The sequence below is a fragment of the Gossypium hirsutum genome, chromosome D10, assembly GCF_007990345.1.
Source record: "Gossypium hirsutum isolate 1008001.06 chromosome D10, Gossypium_hirsutum_v2.1, whole genome shotgun sequence".
NCBI classification, from domain to species: Eukaryota; Viridiplantae; Streptophyta; class Magnoliopsida; order Malvales; family Malvaceae; genus Gossypium; species Gossypium hirsutum.
In genome coordinates, this window is record NC_053446.1 from 20,459,428 (window position 1) to 20,474,615 (window position 15,188).

Consider the following 15,188-nt stretch of genomic DNA (forward strand, 5'->3'; position numbering starts at 1 on the left):
TTAAAAATTATATTTTTACATTTAATATATTTTTTAATTCTAAAATACATAGTGACAAGAATCTGAAGATAATTGAAACAACTAAGCAAGCAAAGAAGCTAACCAATATATAAAAAATTAATAAATAAATTATGAGTTGATGAAAGTTAATAAAAAATTTGATTAAGGTGGACAAATTTTATTATGATAGGTGACAATGGTTACAAGGACTCAAAATTATTTTTTAAAATTTAACTCGAATAAATATATTCGATTCGATTCGATTCGATTCGATTCGAATTCCATCTCACTCGATTCGATTCGAGAAAACTTCAAATAAAGTTAGGATATAAAATGAGATTCGAAAACTCGATTAACTCGAAAATTTTTGATTCGATTCGATTCGATCGAATGCTCACCCCTACTTAAAATATGTTTCGATTTAAAAATTTTGATAAAAATTTAAATTTTAAATTAAGTAATTTGAATTATTTGAATTAATCAAGTTATTCAGATCAATTCGAATAAAAAATTACTTTTTTTATTTAACTCGAATATAAATTACACAATTCGAGTTATTCGAAAATCTAAATTATAAGAGATAAAACTATTTTATTTTGATAAATATTTTTCTAGAAGTTAAAAATCAAAACCATTAATTAAAAGACAAAATTACGTTATTTTGATAAATATTTATTCATTAAGTTAAAAGGAAAAACTATTATATTGTTTATATAGTTAAATAATATTATATTTCGTTTACTAGGTAAATAATCGGCTCATGTAAACGCAACATTGAATATAAATAATAGGATTCGTTAACTCGGCTCGACTTCATTCAAAAATTTTTTACTAGATTCAATTTAATTCTAAAAAAATTTAAATTAAATTCAGTTACTAAAATAAGATTCATTAACTTAATTAATTTAAAAAATTTTGACTCGATTTCACTCAATTAAATGAGGCTAATATTTTTCTGCTAAATGCATTGTGCAAATGTCTAGAAGTCGGACCACAGAAACGGATTTGTCGTTTTATTGCTGTCTGTTCCTTTAATATATCGTTTTTGTATCCATTAGGAGGGTTACGTTTCAAAACTAAGTTTGGAGACAGAAAAGTAAAAGGAAGAATTGTGATTTATAAGGTTTATTCCATTTAGTTTAGTAAGATTTTTAATTTTAATGTTTTACTTGATACATTTCGGATTAAGTAATTTGTTTTCGTATTTAATTAATAGGTTTTTGTTATAAATACTTTTATATTATATTTGTAAGATTTTTTTTTGAACATATTAATACAACTACAATACAATTATAAATATAGGTTCGAGATAAATAGTTTTTTTTTGTGCAATTCCAAATGTGAAGTAAGTATTCGTATCTTATTGGTGAAATTAACTATTTGAAATTTAACAGAACTCTTGTTTTCTTCTTCTTTTTTTCTCTTGAAAAATAATTGAGTTGAATGAATTTTTTTACCATAAAACCAAAAAATTTCCCCCTTTTTTTGAATGTGAATTTTACTGAACAGTAATAATAATACCAGTCATTTTGATATGCACGGTGATTTTAAGTTGGCTATGAACTTTATCATTTTTTTTCAAATAAAATTAATCAATTCGGTTCTCGATTTGATTCGTATAGGGATACAAAAGAGTGAGAGATTTCTACAAAAGAGAAAATTTGAGAGTTCAAATAAGAGGATTTCGTTGATTCATTTGTCGATCTAGTTGATATGTATGTCATTAAATTAGTATCGTGTATCAGAATAAAATGCAAGACAATCCTTGTGACCATCTATTTGTTTTCATATACCCGGCACGATACATACATAATATAGGGGAAAATGTACCATTTAAATGTACCATTAACGAATTTTCAGACGCGGATACATACGGATCATTATCATACTGAAACGACTGCCGTTATTAGTATTAAACCAATATCGATTCATACAAGCTAAATCTTCTAATCGATAATTGGGCCAAAGAAAGAACTTTAATTTAATTAGTTTCTTTTTATCACTATCAAGATTTTTGTTTTTAGTCAAAACTTGACCACAGTTTTTTACATTATTTAAAAATACTGCATTTCTATGCATATCATTTTTATCCCTTGAATTGAAAGAAATTCGAATTCGCAATTCTCGCCGGTGGTTAGGGGATAAAATATTTTCACGAACAAACAAATCATAATGATTTTTGTCTTTATTTTCAGTCATTTTTGATGTCTTGCAATAAATTCATAAAAATGATTTTTATTAATATAGTTTTTTTCTTGGTATCTTTGATTATTTTGGTGTTTATTTTTATTAACCAACAAAATACTTATAGTTTGATATAGAATAAATTGTCCATTATTTTTTACCGGCAGACGAACTGGATCGATAATCAATATTCTTTTTTTCATTAATTCTCTAAGAGTTAAATCATTTTGAATCATCAAAATATCCAGATTCATTTCTTCGTGTTGAATAGAGGATATAACAATTTCGTTTGGATTTATCAGTCTAAGCAGGAGGCAATATGCTTTGATATTATTGATTATTCTTTGATTTAAAGAATCATCCCATCTCAATTGAAAACGCAAATACCTTTTTAGGAAGAAATCAAGCTCTGCTTTCGTGTTGCTCTTGTATTGCTTTTTCTTTCTACGTTTTTTTTGTCTGATTTATAATAATCTTCTTCAACATCTTTTTCTTGGTTTGAGAGAACGGATTTAAAATTTCCTTATTTTTGTGCATCTAATACAAGACCCCCTTCACCTATTGGTTCTTTTTCTTCTTGATTTCGATTCTCTAATCCAATAATTTGTTTTTCGTTTGGTGCTATAAGGGAGTCCCTTTTTTTATTTTCAATATTATTTCTATTAATGTTCCTATTTCCACTAAAATTGAAAAGAAGTAATTTTATTGGTATGATCCATGTTTTAACCTTATATGCATTATATAGCAACACAAATTCTGGGAAGAACCAAAGTTCTAGATTCGGTATAGGATGACTTAGTATTTCTTCATTCAGTCCCATCTAATCAAAATGGCTTCCTTTTTTATTGGATGGGTTGCTTTCTTGATCTTGATAAATTGTGAAATAAAAAAGGTTCATTTTATCAATTATTTGATAATTCTTAACCACAGTCTTAATATTTTTGTTACTCTTGGTACTGGTATCGACCCAGGACTCAATATTGACCTTATCTCTAAGACAAAAATGAAGAATTCTCCAATTCAAAAACTTTCTGTGCGAAAAATTCCCCATAGCATCTAGGATATCGCCTTCTCCTAGATAATTATGGATAGGGATATCCCACAGTGTATCAATTTTTTTTTGTTTATCCATGTTGTAATGATAAGAACTCTCTTTCCTCTTATTTACTTGGAATGGTGATCCATAAGCATACATGTCCCTCTTATCTTGATAATTAACAGATTTATATGATAAAAAATCATATCCATAGTGTTTTTTAAAATTAGATTTTTTATATTTTTGTTCTTGATTCAGTTTATATTTTTGAGTCAGTAATGAGTTCGCTTGAAAATCTTTTTTTTCCGTAATGAATTAATCTTTCTTTTTCATCTGAATCCTATTTTGTTAAATCTTTATTTTGAGCCAGATAGTGTTGATTGACTCTATTTCGCCATTTTCCTATTACTAGTTTTAGCCATCTATTTTGAACTAAATCGTATTGATAACGACTCCTTAACCAATTTTTCCATTCATTCATTCCAGAATGCCAAACGATTTTCTATCTTAACCCATAATGATGTCTTAATTTGGAATGAGATACTCCCTGATCTTCAAAATAATCTTTTGTTTCATTTTTAAGAAAAAGAGATGTTTCATGATATTGAAGGATAGGTTTGAATTTATAAAAACTAATAACTTGGGTTTGTGATAATTAATAAAATGCATATGCTTGTGAAAGGGAGGATAAGTCACAAAAAGCTTTTCATTTTTATTTCTAATACTAATATTAGAAAGTGAAGAAAGTGAGGTTTTTATAGTTGAAATAAAATGAGTTGTATTTTTAGTTGTTTTATTAATTCTTTCTTGATTTGCTTCATTATTGTGAATGAAGTTCTCAATCATTTTTTTGTTGAATCAAGAAAAAGTTGGGTATTGGTTCTTGGAATATTAATGATATATAGAAGAATATCCATGTATATCTTTTCAATGAAAAATTTTATAAAAAACTAGAATTTCCAGATTAATCGAATATTTCTTCTTTTTACTATTTGTCAAATTTTTTTTTGCTGATTCTAATATTTTATCCTAATAACTTATTTTGTTAGGACTACTATTTATTTCTTGAGTTAGAAATTCATTTTTCTTGTCTTTTATAATTAGAATTTTTTGTATTTGATTTTTGATTGTGTTTGTTCTCTTAGTCAGATCTTTTTTTTTGTTAATGAATAATTTGTCCATGCTATAGATTGAATTTGAAGGGATGATTTGGGAATCATCTTATTACTGATTATCGAATCCTTTTTAGTTTCGCCCAATTCATATGATTTTCTCAACCAAAAAATGGAATTGGGTTTATTTTTTAAAGTTCTTTTATTATTCCCTTTAGAAATAGAATGCTTTGAGTGATCCATTTTTTTTTGTTTCTTTTGAAGCTTTTCGAAACAATTTAGTTTTTTCTTTTAAAATTGTTAAAGCTATAAAACATTTAGTTTTCCATTTTTTTTATTTTTTTAGTTCTTTAAAAATAGGCTCAAAAAACAAACGCCGTTTTCGAGGAGAGCCGAAAGGTAGTTCCGTTTCCATTCCCCAAACTGTTAAAAAGTAAAAATCATTCTTTTGACCTTTCTTTTTTTTTCATTGGATCTTTATGAGAGGGTTGTAGTTTAAATCTGTGCCAAGGTTTCAAGCAAAAAGGAAATAGGATCTTTATATGAATACCATCTATTAACCAGTTTTTTGGAAATTCTGTTGGATAATTGAACACCATTATAAGTGCATTTAACATGCATTTCTCGATTCCAATCATTAAATCCTCAAACCACTCAGGAAATTAAAATAATAACATACGGGCAATGTTTTTAACTATTATCAGTGAAGGTAATATAACATATTTGCTAAGAATTGATTGGGTTATTAACACGGAGCCCCTTATTACTTGAGCAAGTAAAAGACTATCCCAAGCTTATGCTATTTCTATCCTTATTTTCTCTTCTATTTTGTATTTTTCTCTTTTCGCCTCGTCTTTTTTCTCGATCTTTTTTCTTTATAATCAGAAATTTTTGATTATTTGTTTTTACATATCCAATTTTGAGATATTTGTTTCAGCGGTCTAGAAATGTCAAAATAAAAAAAGAGTGGTTTGTCTACTCTGTCCAAAAAAAGAGTGGTTTTACGCCTTTGGGCACGCATGGAACCTTTTATTATGTTGCGCCGAAAATCCGATTGTTCCGAATAGCGTATCAAAGCCACTTCGTTTGTTTGATCAAGATCATTAGCATCATTGGTATTAGTATAAGTATCGGCGTTTGCCTGGTTATTAGTAAAACTCACGACGCGCTTGGATTTTCTTGAACGAATTTCATGCTCTGCTATTACATTTTCCTCGTTTTCTACCTCCTATTGTTCTAAATCGTCGATTAATTTGTATGACCATTGAGGAACTTTTTTACTTATTTAATTTATTCCAATAGATTTTTTTCTAATTATTTGATTGTTGGGATTAGTTATAACTATATTGAATAAAAATTTCAAAATTTTGACTCGATCCTCATAATCGATATTTTCCTGTTCATCTTCTGTCAATGTCAATAAAGAGAGTTCTTTTTCTGTTGCTAATGATTTTATATTGAGTGTATCTAGTGTCTGTTCAAGTTCGTGATAATCAGTACTAAGAAGTAGAGCATGAATCTTATTTATCTAAAATGGATCCGTGATTTTTTTATAAGTTTGATTTATGCTTAAAGGAGAACCCCATTTTTCTATTCTTTCGCGGTAGGGTCCATGCAAGAAAGGATCATATAGTTTAGGCAAGTATTCTCTTTTAGTTTCATTATTAGAGAATCGAGTCCTTTTTTCAAGTATGCCCAGATCTAAAGATTCGACTCTTTTTATAAACTCCTTACTAAAGTTTCTTTTTTACAATTCATCAGAAAATAATTTTTCTAGTGTGAAAAAATATATTTTTTTTTTGCATCATTTCCCCAAAAGTTGCTAAACTAGGTGGATACGTAAAAGATATTTTTTCTTTTCCATCACTTTGACATGTATAAAAAAAATATTGTGACATTTCATTTTTTATAGCATTTTCAACCCGATCATTTTTTATATATCGCAAAGGTCGATTCCATCATTTAGAATAAAAAAGAAGTGTCACAAGATGTTTTTCAATCCATAATAAATATTTATCTTCTTTCTTTTTAATATTTCTAACTTCGAACTTTCTTGATTCCCATCCAGATAAAAAGTTTCATAAACCAGTCTATTTTTATAGTATATATCTTTAAAACAAAAGTGGAGTTTGCCCTTTATTTTTTTTCTTTCCAGTCACTCGTAGCTTTTCTGTTTCGTCGATTTTGCTTGGATCCACCTCTTCCTCCAAAAAAAGGGAAGAAAAATTATCTTCTTTGGTCCACTGTTTCTGATTAGCCCCTCCTCCTTTGGAAATAGTTTCTATTTCGATGTTATTTTCTTCCTCACTTTCCCCCACTTCTTCTGTTTCAAAAATTCCTTTTAGTTTCTTAGTTAGAATGGGTGACAGTATTCTGCCTAAATAGTAAACACAGGTAATAAATAACAAAATACTAAAGATTCGAGACATCGAATTTCTAAATTCTGATGCAAGATACTTATTAGATCGAATAAGTACATTGACTTAATTAAATTATTTTGTTGTATCCAGACTAATACCAACCCAACCCATTTCATCAATAAATGACCAATTAACCAACCAACAAAACTACTTGTTACAAATAACATATTGTTGTTTCATAGAAACATATAGATGTCGACTAATCTGGCTAACATTGAACTTGGTAAAATGAAATGGTTGATTAATTGAATAATGAGATTATTTAGGAATACGCATTGAATGCTAAGATTACGCATTGAATTTCTGGTAGGACGTCTATGATAAAAAAAAGTCTTTGTGATTGTTCCAGAAGAAATGAAACAAAATATACGGTAGAGCTAGGACAGTTATTGTATGAGGTTTACCCAATGCTAAATGCAGAGGTACATAGTAGATTGATATGAACATCATGAGTTGGCTTGCAATAAACCCAGTTGTTGCTTATACTCTTTTCTTAGTTCATTCTTCTCCTTCTTCCATAACCCGAGCTCGTAGAAGGAAGATTAAGAGGGACCTATAGATATTTGGTCAAAAATCCATAATAGAGTCTGACCATAACGATCAAATTGATTATCATCATGTACAAGGATATTAGATTCCCTGGTATAAAAGATTTTAAAATCATCATTAACCTCCCTTTCTTTTCTATTTCTGGATTATTATATGATGATTTTTGAACTTTCTATATCCATATATAGAACTAGAAAAAGATAGACTAGAACCAACATCTTTTATGTCATGTCAATGACAATATAAAAATGGAATTGGGATTTGGATGGAATATAATGAAGTAGAGCCACTTTGAGGTTCCCTATGAAATGAGGCATGGAACGGAGCCACTACGAAGAAGTTTCGGGGGTTACGAAGGAAACTTCGAGTTCATATTGGTCATGGGTTGAGAACAGGAATTAAACTCTATGAGATCTAATCTCCCGTTGTTCCTCAGTAGCTCAACGGTAGAGTATTCGGCTGGTAACTGACTGGTCGTAGGTTCAAATCCTACTTGAGGAGATTTGATTCATTCCGAATTAAAGAATTCAAAATGTCAGAATGAAAGGGTTCGTTTTGACCGTTAAGAGCAGGTAACCCGTTCCCTGTGTCTTTGTTTCTATTGCATTCTATCTCATCATATCACATTCAGTTCTGCGATATTTGAGAATCACCGTCAATGCCTCAGTGTAGGTGTCCGGGATAATCCTTTGTTCCATAGTCCTGGGGCTATTTACAACCAGCCAATTAAGAATTCTCAAATGTACTAGTACTAGCAAATGCCTTAAAGATGCAGTCATCGATTCTCCCAAGAGGCCACAATTACCGCGAGCAAACACATTAATTTAATGACAAGGAACGCATTTTTTCTACTGTAAAATAGAATCAAACCAATATAAATTATAAGCAGATAAAAAATCAAAATATAATCAGATAAAATCCACGTATGATAATTGTGCATGATAAAATTGATTATCCACACATGATAATTACATATGTCACAACTCAAACTTCGATACTTGAAAACTTAGGCTTTAACTTTTACCAATAATACTATGACATTTATAACGTATTTTTATTCGATTTATATTTTGTAAGATTTATTATTGTAATTGAAATATGCATTCCTAATACATTTTGTGATATATTTTGAGTAATTTGTTTAAATTTTAGAGAAAATATTGTGAGTTTTTAATTTTGTATAATTTATTTACATGTTAATTTTTTTTATAACTTTATCTTTATATTGTATTTATATTATGTTCCCATCATGTATTAATTATTCCTATATCTATGTCATATTTTAATTTATTCCTATTTTATGTAATTTGTTATAAGAATATAATTAAGACATTAAAAACCAAATTTCTCACATTAGATGAATTAATCAATCAATTCCAACAATTTTATAATTCTAGTTGGTCTCACACAATTCAAAATATTGGTCATAAATTTAATTAAAAAGTACATGTTTATATAAAAATAGTTATTTAATATTTATGTGTATATATTAATAAGGTATTGGTATTATTAACAAATGTTGAAATTTCAAGTCTTTGAGTACTCGAGTTGAGAGTCATCATGCATAATTACCATGCATGTGTCTCTCGTCCAATCATGTGTTGTTACTATATATAATTTTTAATCCAATTAATTGGTTTTTACTTAATTCGTTTATACTTTATATTAATTTTAGTTTTATTTTATAATTAGTTAAACATACCTTTGTAATTGTACTATAATTATATTATATTTATACTTATAACTTTTTATGAAATATAGAAGGTTTTTTTTTTAAAAAAAAAGAGGAATTAAATCAAATTTAGATCCGGAATAAACTAAATCATGCCAATAATTATCATCTATAAATATGGATTTGTAAATTAAACCTAATTTTACCTGAAGACTGTACCACCGACCGGGCAATAAGTATTTTACAAATAATTAAAATTTACATTAGGTTATTTAATATTTTTTATTCATAAAATTATTTAGAAAATAAAGATTTAGTTGAGTTATAAATTTAATATTTTTAATATTACAAAAAAGAAACATAATATTATATATAACAGTAAAAGAAACATAAGTAATTTAAGATTTGTATTAAATATTGCAATAGTTTTTATTTTTCTCATTATGAGAATTAAGCAAAAGTATTGGCAAAATTATACTATACTTAAAAAATGATGTATAGTTAAAATTATTATAAATTTATCAATTGAGTTTTAATTCAATTAGTATTGATATTGGTACTGTTTTCAGTGTAAGAAGAAGTGAGTTCAAGTGTGTTGAAGCATATTATCCTTCAAATTAATGTTTGAAGATGGACTATAAATAATTTTGGATATTATTTCAAAAAGGTGTTATCAAATTTATAAATTTTACAAAAATAAAATTGATAATTTTGTACTTTAAAAGTTCTAGAAGGGCCAAATTTAAAAGTTCAACTGTTCTTTTTATTGTAATAAATACGCAAGGTATTGAATTTAGGGATGGAGACCAGCTGGCACTTGACAATGTGATTTTGGTCTAATTCATTAAAAATCTGGATCTATAAATTAAGCGCAAAGGCTTCACCAGGGACTGCTCAAGTCTCCCTTTGCGCCCTTTACACCCTTGTTCTTCTAACACGATTTCAAGGTATGAATATTCCAATCTTTCTCTTTCATCATTCCATTTTTTTAATTAGAAAAATCACTATTTTCTCTCCTTCATCTTTCAAACATTCAGTAGAAGTAGAAGTTTATACATGTTCTTATCTCATTTTCATTGATATCAAAACCTGCCTTTTCATACCATTCATTTGAAGATGCGATTGACAATGGAGTTTGTTATCTAATTTATAGATGGAGATTACTATAAAGGAGTCTGCTATTGTTCGTCCAGCTGAAGACACTCCCAAACGAAGTCTATGGAACTCCAATTTAGATATAGTGATGATAAGATACCACATCCCTACTGTATACTATTACAAGCCAAATGGTTCTTCTGATTTCTTTGATACTGGAAGGCTTAAAGAAGCTTTGAGCAAGATTCTTGTCCCATTTTACCCTGTTGCTGGAAGGTTGGGGTATGATGAAAATGGAAGACTTGAGATAATATGCAACGGTGAAGGAGTTTTATTCGTTGAAGCTGAAACTACTGCAGTCATGGAACATTTGATTGGTGCTTTTGCCGAGAACCATCAAGTGTTACGTTTAGTCCCTAAAGTCGACTATTCTGAAGGAATATCTTCCTATCCACTTATTTTATTGCAGGTAATCCACAAACATTTCACCGAAAAAAGGATATAAAATATAAAGAATTATATAATAATAGTTTATTTATTGTGTGTGTATTTTACCAGGTAACTAAGTTCAAATGCGGTGGAGTTTGTCTTGGAGTAGGGATTCAACATACTTTAGGAGACGGCGCAGCGGCTCTTCATTTCATCAATAGTTGGGCTGACACTTCACGGGGCTTGACGCCTGCCATTGCACCATTCATTGATCGAACTCTTCTTCGTGCTCGGGACCCACCAACGCCTAAGCTCCACCATGTTGAATATGACCCTTCACCGGCATTGAAGTCTGCATTAAAATCTCAATCAGATGATCATAAGCCATCCATTGTCTCCACCTTTAAGCTCACAGCTGATCAATTGAACACCCTGAAAGCCAAAGCTAATGTTGCAAATGCAAACGGTGGTATAAAATATAGCAGCTTCAACATCTTGGCTGCACATATATGGCGTTGTGTAAGTAAAGCAAGGGGTCTCCCAGCTGATCAAGATACCAAGCTGTATTTTCCAGTCGACGGTCGATATAGATTGGATCCTCCGCTCCCACCAGGCTACTTCGGCAATGTAATCTTTACGACTGCATTAATTGCTCAAGCTGGTAATCTCGAAACCGAATCGTTTACTGACACCATAAAGAGGATCCATGAAGGATTAAATCAGATAAATGATGAATATTTAAGATCAGCTATTGATTACATTGAAAAAGTGCCTGATTTAAACACCTTGGTTAGAGGACCGCATACTTTTCGATGCCCAAACCTTGTTGTTGTTCCATGGAACTGGTTGCCTATATATGAGGCAGATTTCGGATGGGGTCGTCCCATATATATGGGGCCAGGGAATGTCGTCCAAGAAGGCAAAATTTACATACTACCAAGTCCAACTAACGATGGGAGTTTGACACTGGCAGCTCGTTTAGAGATCCCTCACATGAAAGTTTTTGAAAAACTTATTTATGAGTTTTAATAGTTATGTTACCGGTGTGTCGCGCATTTTTTTTTTGTGGTTAACGGATTATAATGGAAGTTATTGCAGTGGTTGATCTAGAGGATGGATCATTTAATGATTGCGTTAGGAAGTTTGGTGATTTCCTTTTTCTTTGAATGTTGGAAGCTAGATTAAGTTGCATTTCTTAATGGAAATTACTTTTTTGGGTAAATAATAGAAATGAGTTTTTAATGCATTTGCTATGGAAAGTTGAAATGATAACAATTTCTTACAAATGTTAATCATCTTTTGGGGAGGATGTATGACTAAGCCGTGTTAATTTAAGAATTAAGAGTACTACAAGGTTACAAGGTTATTGCGTATGCTCCGATTTTGTAAATTGAAAAATCATATTGATTATATATATTGCAAGTTAATTGATTTATATTGTTACATTCACTTTAGGAAATAAAGGAAATTTAATACAATAATTAACTTGCCGTCAAATGTTGTAGTTAATTCGGGTCAATTCTGCATTTAAAGATCTTGTTTCTATGCAATTTAGTAATTGATATTATGTTTTTAGTATTTAAGCCTTAGGATTAAATATTAGTAAAATAAGTGTTTTTTAACACATTTTATAAGTGCTGTGACCCAATAGGCTGACACAGACCTTAGGTATTACTAATATGTTTAATTAAGTGTGTAGGATGAAGATTTACGGGGCCTAATTGACATGGAAACAAAGGACGAGTGATGCACAAGCTTCCCAGTATGTCAAAGCACAAAATGAACGACACAAGGCAGAAATTGTGTGTCGTGTAGCGCCATAGGCATGGTGTGGCACGGCACAGGTCATCGACTTCCTACCCAAGTATGTCGGGGTTATTTTTGTAACAGCTTAATTTTTAGTGGTGTCAGAAACAGTGATTTGAGATCACTAAATTCGACCAGTGAGTTTTAAAATTTAATAAATAAATACGTATGAGTGAAGTGTGATTATAGAAGAATTTTAAATTAGTGAATTTTGTGATTTAAAAAGAAATTAATAAGTAAATTGGGTCTAAAACGAGGTATCGAAACTTCAAACACATAAACCGAGCCATAAATATTTTTAAAAATATTTATAGAGTGTCATTGAGTTGGTATTAAAATTTCGTTAGAAAATTCTAACGATTGGATGGTCAATTAATTAAAAAGGACTAAATTGAGAATAGTGCAAAATTTGTTAAATTATGATTAAATAGCTTAAGTGACTAATAAGGAGGGATTTAAAAGACAATTAGGCCCAAATTGTATGGGCTGGACGGTTTGGGAAAGAAAATCAGCAATAAAATAAGGAGAAACAAGGGCAAAATTGGAAATTTTACAAATTAAACATATAAAACAAAGACAAAATTGAAAATCTAGAGATTTCTTTATAATTCATCAGCAAAAATGCCATAGAAGGTCTGAAACAAGCTGGTTTCTCATATTTTTATACCACGTGAGTTCAATTCTTGCTTGTTCTTTGAAATTCTTATGTTTTGTGACTTTTACAACTAGATCCAACTATTGAATTCATTAGTTTTGATTCCATGGATGATTTTTCAAGTTACCATGAAGAAGTGCTAGAAGTTTATGATGAATTATCATAGATTTGAAGCTTTAATTTCATTATATTATGATTTTATTAAGTGATTTTAGTAGAAAATGATTTTTAGGACCTAATTGTGAAAAAGCTAGGAATTGGGGTTTTGTACTGAAATTATGAATATTAAAGGTTGTGTAATAGCCTAAAATGATTAGATAAAGTGTTATTTGAGGAAGAATTAGTTCAATTAAAGTGTTAATTGAGTAGGGACTAAATTGTAAAAACTATAAATTTTGGGGTAAAAGTGTAATTTCAAAAATTGAAGGGCATAAATTGAGAAGTGAATTAGTATTGAATTAGATGCTAATGAATGAACAATTTTATATTATAGATCGAGAATCCAAAGATAAACGCGGAAAAGAGAAAATATCAAACTAGTCCCTAAACTTTTACAACTCCTACAAACTGGCCCATGTAAGTTCATACGACTGAAATTTTATGATTAATTGTTAATGTGGGAATGATTTAATGTATTAATTCGTGTATTGTTGTTAAATTATGATTATTGTAAAAATGTGAAAATCAAATTGTAAGTTCAAATTAAGGGATACATAGGATTGAGTACGTACGTTCAGTAACCAGTGATGAATTAACGAATAAGTCCATGGTGGATCCATGGCAAAGTGTGGAACGTAGGTATGGTAATTCAGGAAAGAAAACCATATTGAGTTGTGGAACGTAGGTATGGTATTTCAGTGAAGAAAACCATACTGAGTTGTGAAACGTAGGTATGGTATTTTAGTAACGAAAACCATACAGAGTTGTGAAAAGTAGGTATGGTATTTCAGTGAAGAAAACCATACTGAGTTATAGCATTGTAAAGGATTCAAACATATCGTGGCACCGGGCAAATGATGTACTCAAATTCGTAAGATGATTATTAATTTGACAAGTATTTGTAAGTGCAATTGAAGCTAAATGTTGGAATATAAGTTGATATTTGATATTAAGCTCGATTGAGTAAATTGATTATTTGAGATTGTGGTTGGCAGGAAATGTTGTATTATACTTGTTTATTATAATTGTTAGTGAAATTTTGGTGAGATTTTATTATGAGCTTATGAACTTACTAAGCTTTATGTAAGCTTACTTGTGTGTGTTTATTGTTTCTTATAGATTGATGTATATATATATGTTCGGAGGATCGAATGTACATCAAGGATCACACTATCCAAATTTACTCCGGTAGATTTTGTTAAACATCTTTTTTATTTATATGGCATGTATAGGGGTTGAAGTAATAAAGTAATAGTATGAATGATTAAGTATGCAAAGTAAATCTGAATGTGATGGTTGTGGTAGATATGGAAATATACATGTTTTAGCTTGAAATGGTTGATTGTGTTTAAGTTCGGTAGTGCCTCGTACCCTATTCCGGCGTCGGACATGGGTAAGGGGTGTTACAAATTTCGTCCACACAATCTACCTTATACGAAGACCTAGGACGTGTCGAAGACCTAATTTATATTATTAAATTATTTCAATTTATTTTCTTTTGCATTTGGTTTAATTATTTATTCCAATCAATCAATTTGTTACTTCGTTCCTCATTCAATATCAAATCAATGATTATTCAAATTTCTTTCTCTTTTGAACCAACCGTGTTTTTCATATGATTTATTTAATTGGAATTAAAATTATGAATAGCATAAATGACTAACGAGTGAATGGGGATGTGATTAATGAAGGATTTAGGGTTTCTTGAGAGGGGTTAGTTGGTATGAATTGTGTTCTTAAACCACTAGGATTGACAAACCTAAGAAGTTATCATAGGTTAGACGAGGTCGGGAGATAAGTCGAATCGAGTAAATCATAAGTTATCTTGGTTGAGAAAGTTAGGTCGGGAGATAAGCGATTAGAAACCAATTGATTAGTTAATTAGAGGCCGGGAAGTAATATTTGGTTAATTGGTAGCTAAGCCACTCTAAAAATCTAATCACAATATAGTTGCAAACCTTAAAGCGAGTTAATCTTCTGGATTGGTTTATTGATTTTTATCATTTGTTTATTTTTCTTATTTATTTATTTTTGCTATTTAATTTTTCTCCTTAGTCTATTTTATGGTTTA

The 15,188-nt window shown here is 29.6% G+C and overlaps 1 protein-coding gene, 1 non-coding gene and 2 pseudogenes across 2 annotated transcripts; 2 read left to right on the forward strand and 2 right to left on the reverse strand.

Annotated features, from left to right (window-relative positions):
* Positions 1–1,712: 1,712 nt before the first annotated feature.
* LOC121222046 (protein TIC 214-like) lies at positions 1,713–5,918 on the reverse strand (annotated as a pseudogene).
* Positions 5,919–6,443: 525 nt separating this feature from the next.
* Positions 6,444–7,371, reverse strand: LOC121222048 (protein TIC 214-like; annotated as a pseudogene).
* A 359-nt stretch (positions 7,372–7,730) lies between these two features.
* TRNAT-GGU (transfer RNA threonine (anticodon GGU)) lies at positions 7,731–7,802 on the forward strand. Its single transcript has one exon. It is a non-coding gene; the product is annotated as a tRNA-Thr (tRNA).
* A 1,971-nt stretch (positions 7,803–9,773) lies between these two features.
* Positions 9,774–11,743, forward strand: LOC107914559 (shikimate O-hydroxycinnamoyltransferase). Its single transcript, XM_016843501.2, has 3 exons — positions 9,774–9,920; positions 10,127–10,537; positions 10,627–11,743. Exons 2-3 carry the CDS (start codon positions 10,127–10,129, stop codon positions 11,524–11,526), a joined length of 1,311 nt encoding a protein of 436 aa, XP_016698990.1. The 5' UTR covers positions 9,774–9,920; the 3' UTR covers positions 11,527–11,743.
* The last annotated feature ends 3,445 nt before the right edge of the window (positions 11,744–15,188 follow it).

What these genes read in the sequence shown, in the direction of transcription:
- LOC107914559 (XM_016843501.2), top strand. Translation starts at nt 10,127, where the DNA reads ATGGAGATTACTATAAAGGAGTCTGCTATTGTTCGTCCAGCTGAAGAC. An exon ending in ATCCACTTATTTTATTGCAG is followed by an intron (nt 10,538 to 10,626) that starts GTAATCCACAAA and finishes GTATTTTACCAG; the next exon opens with GTAACTAAGTTCAAATGCGG.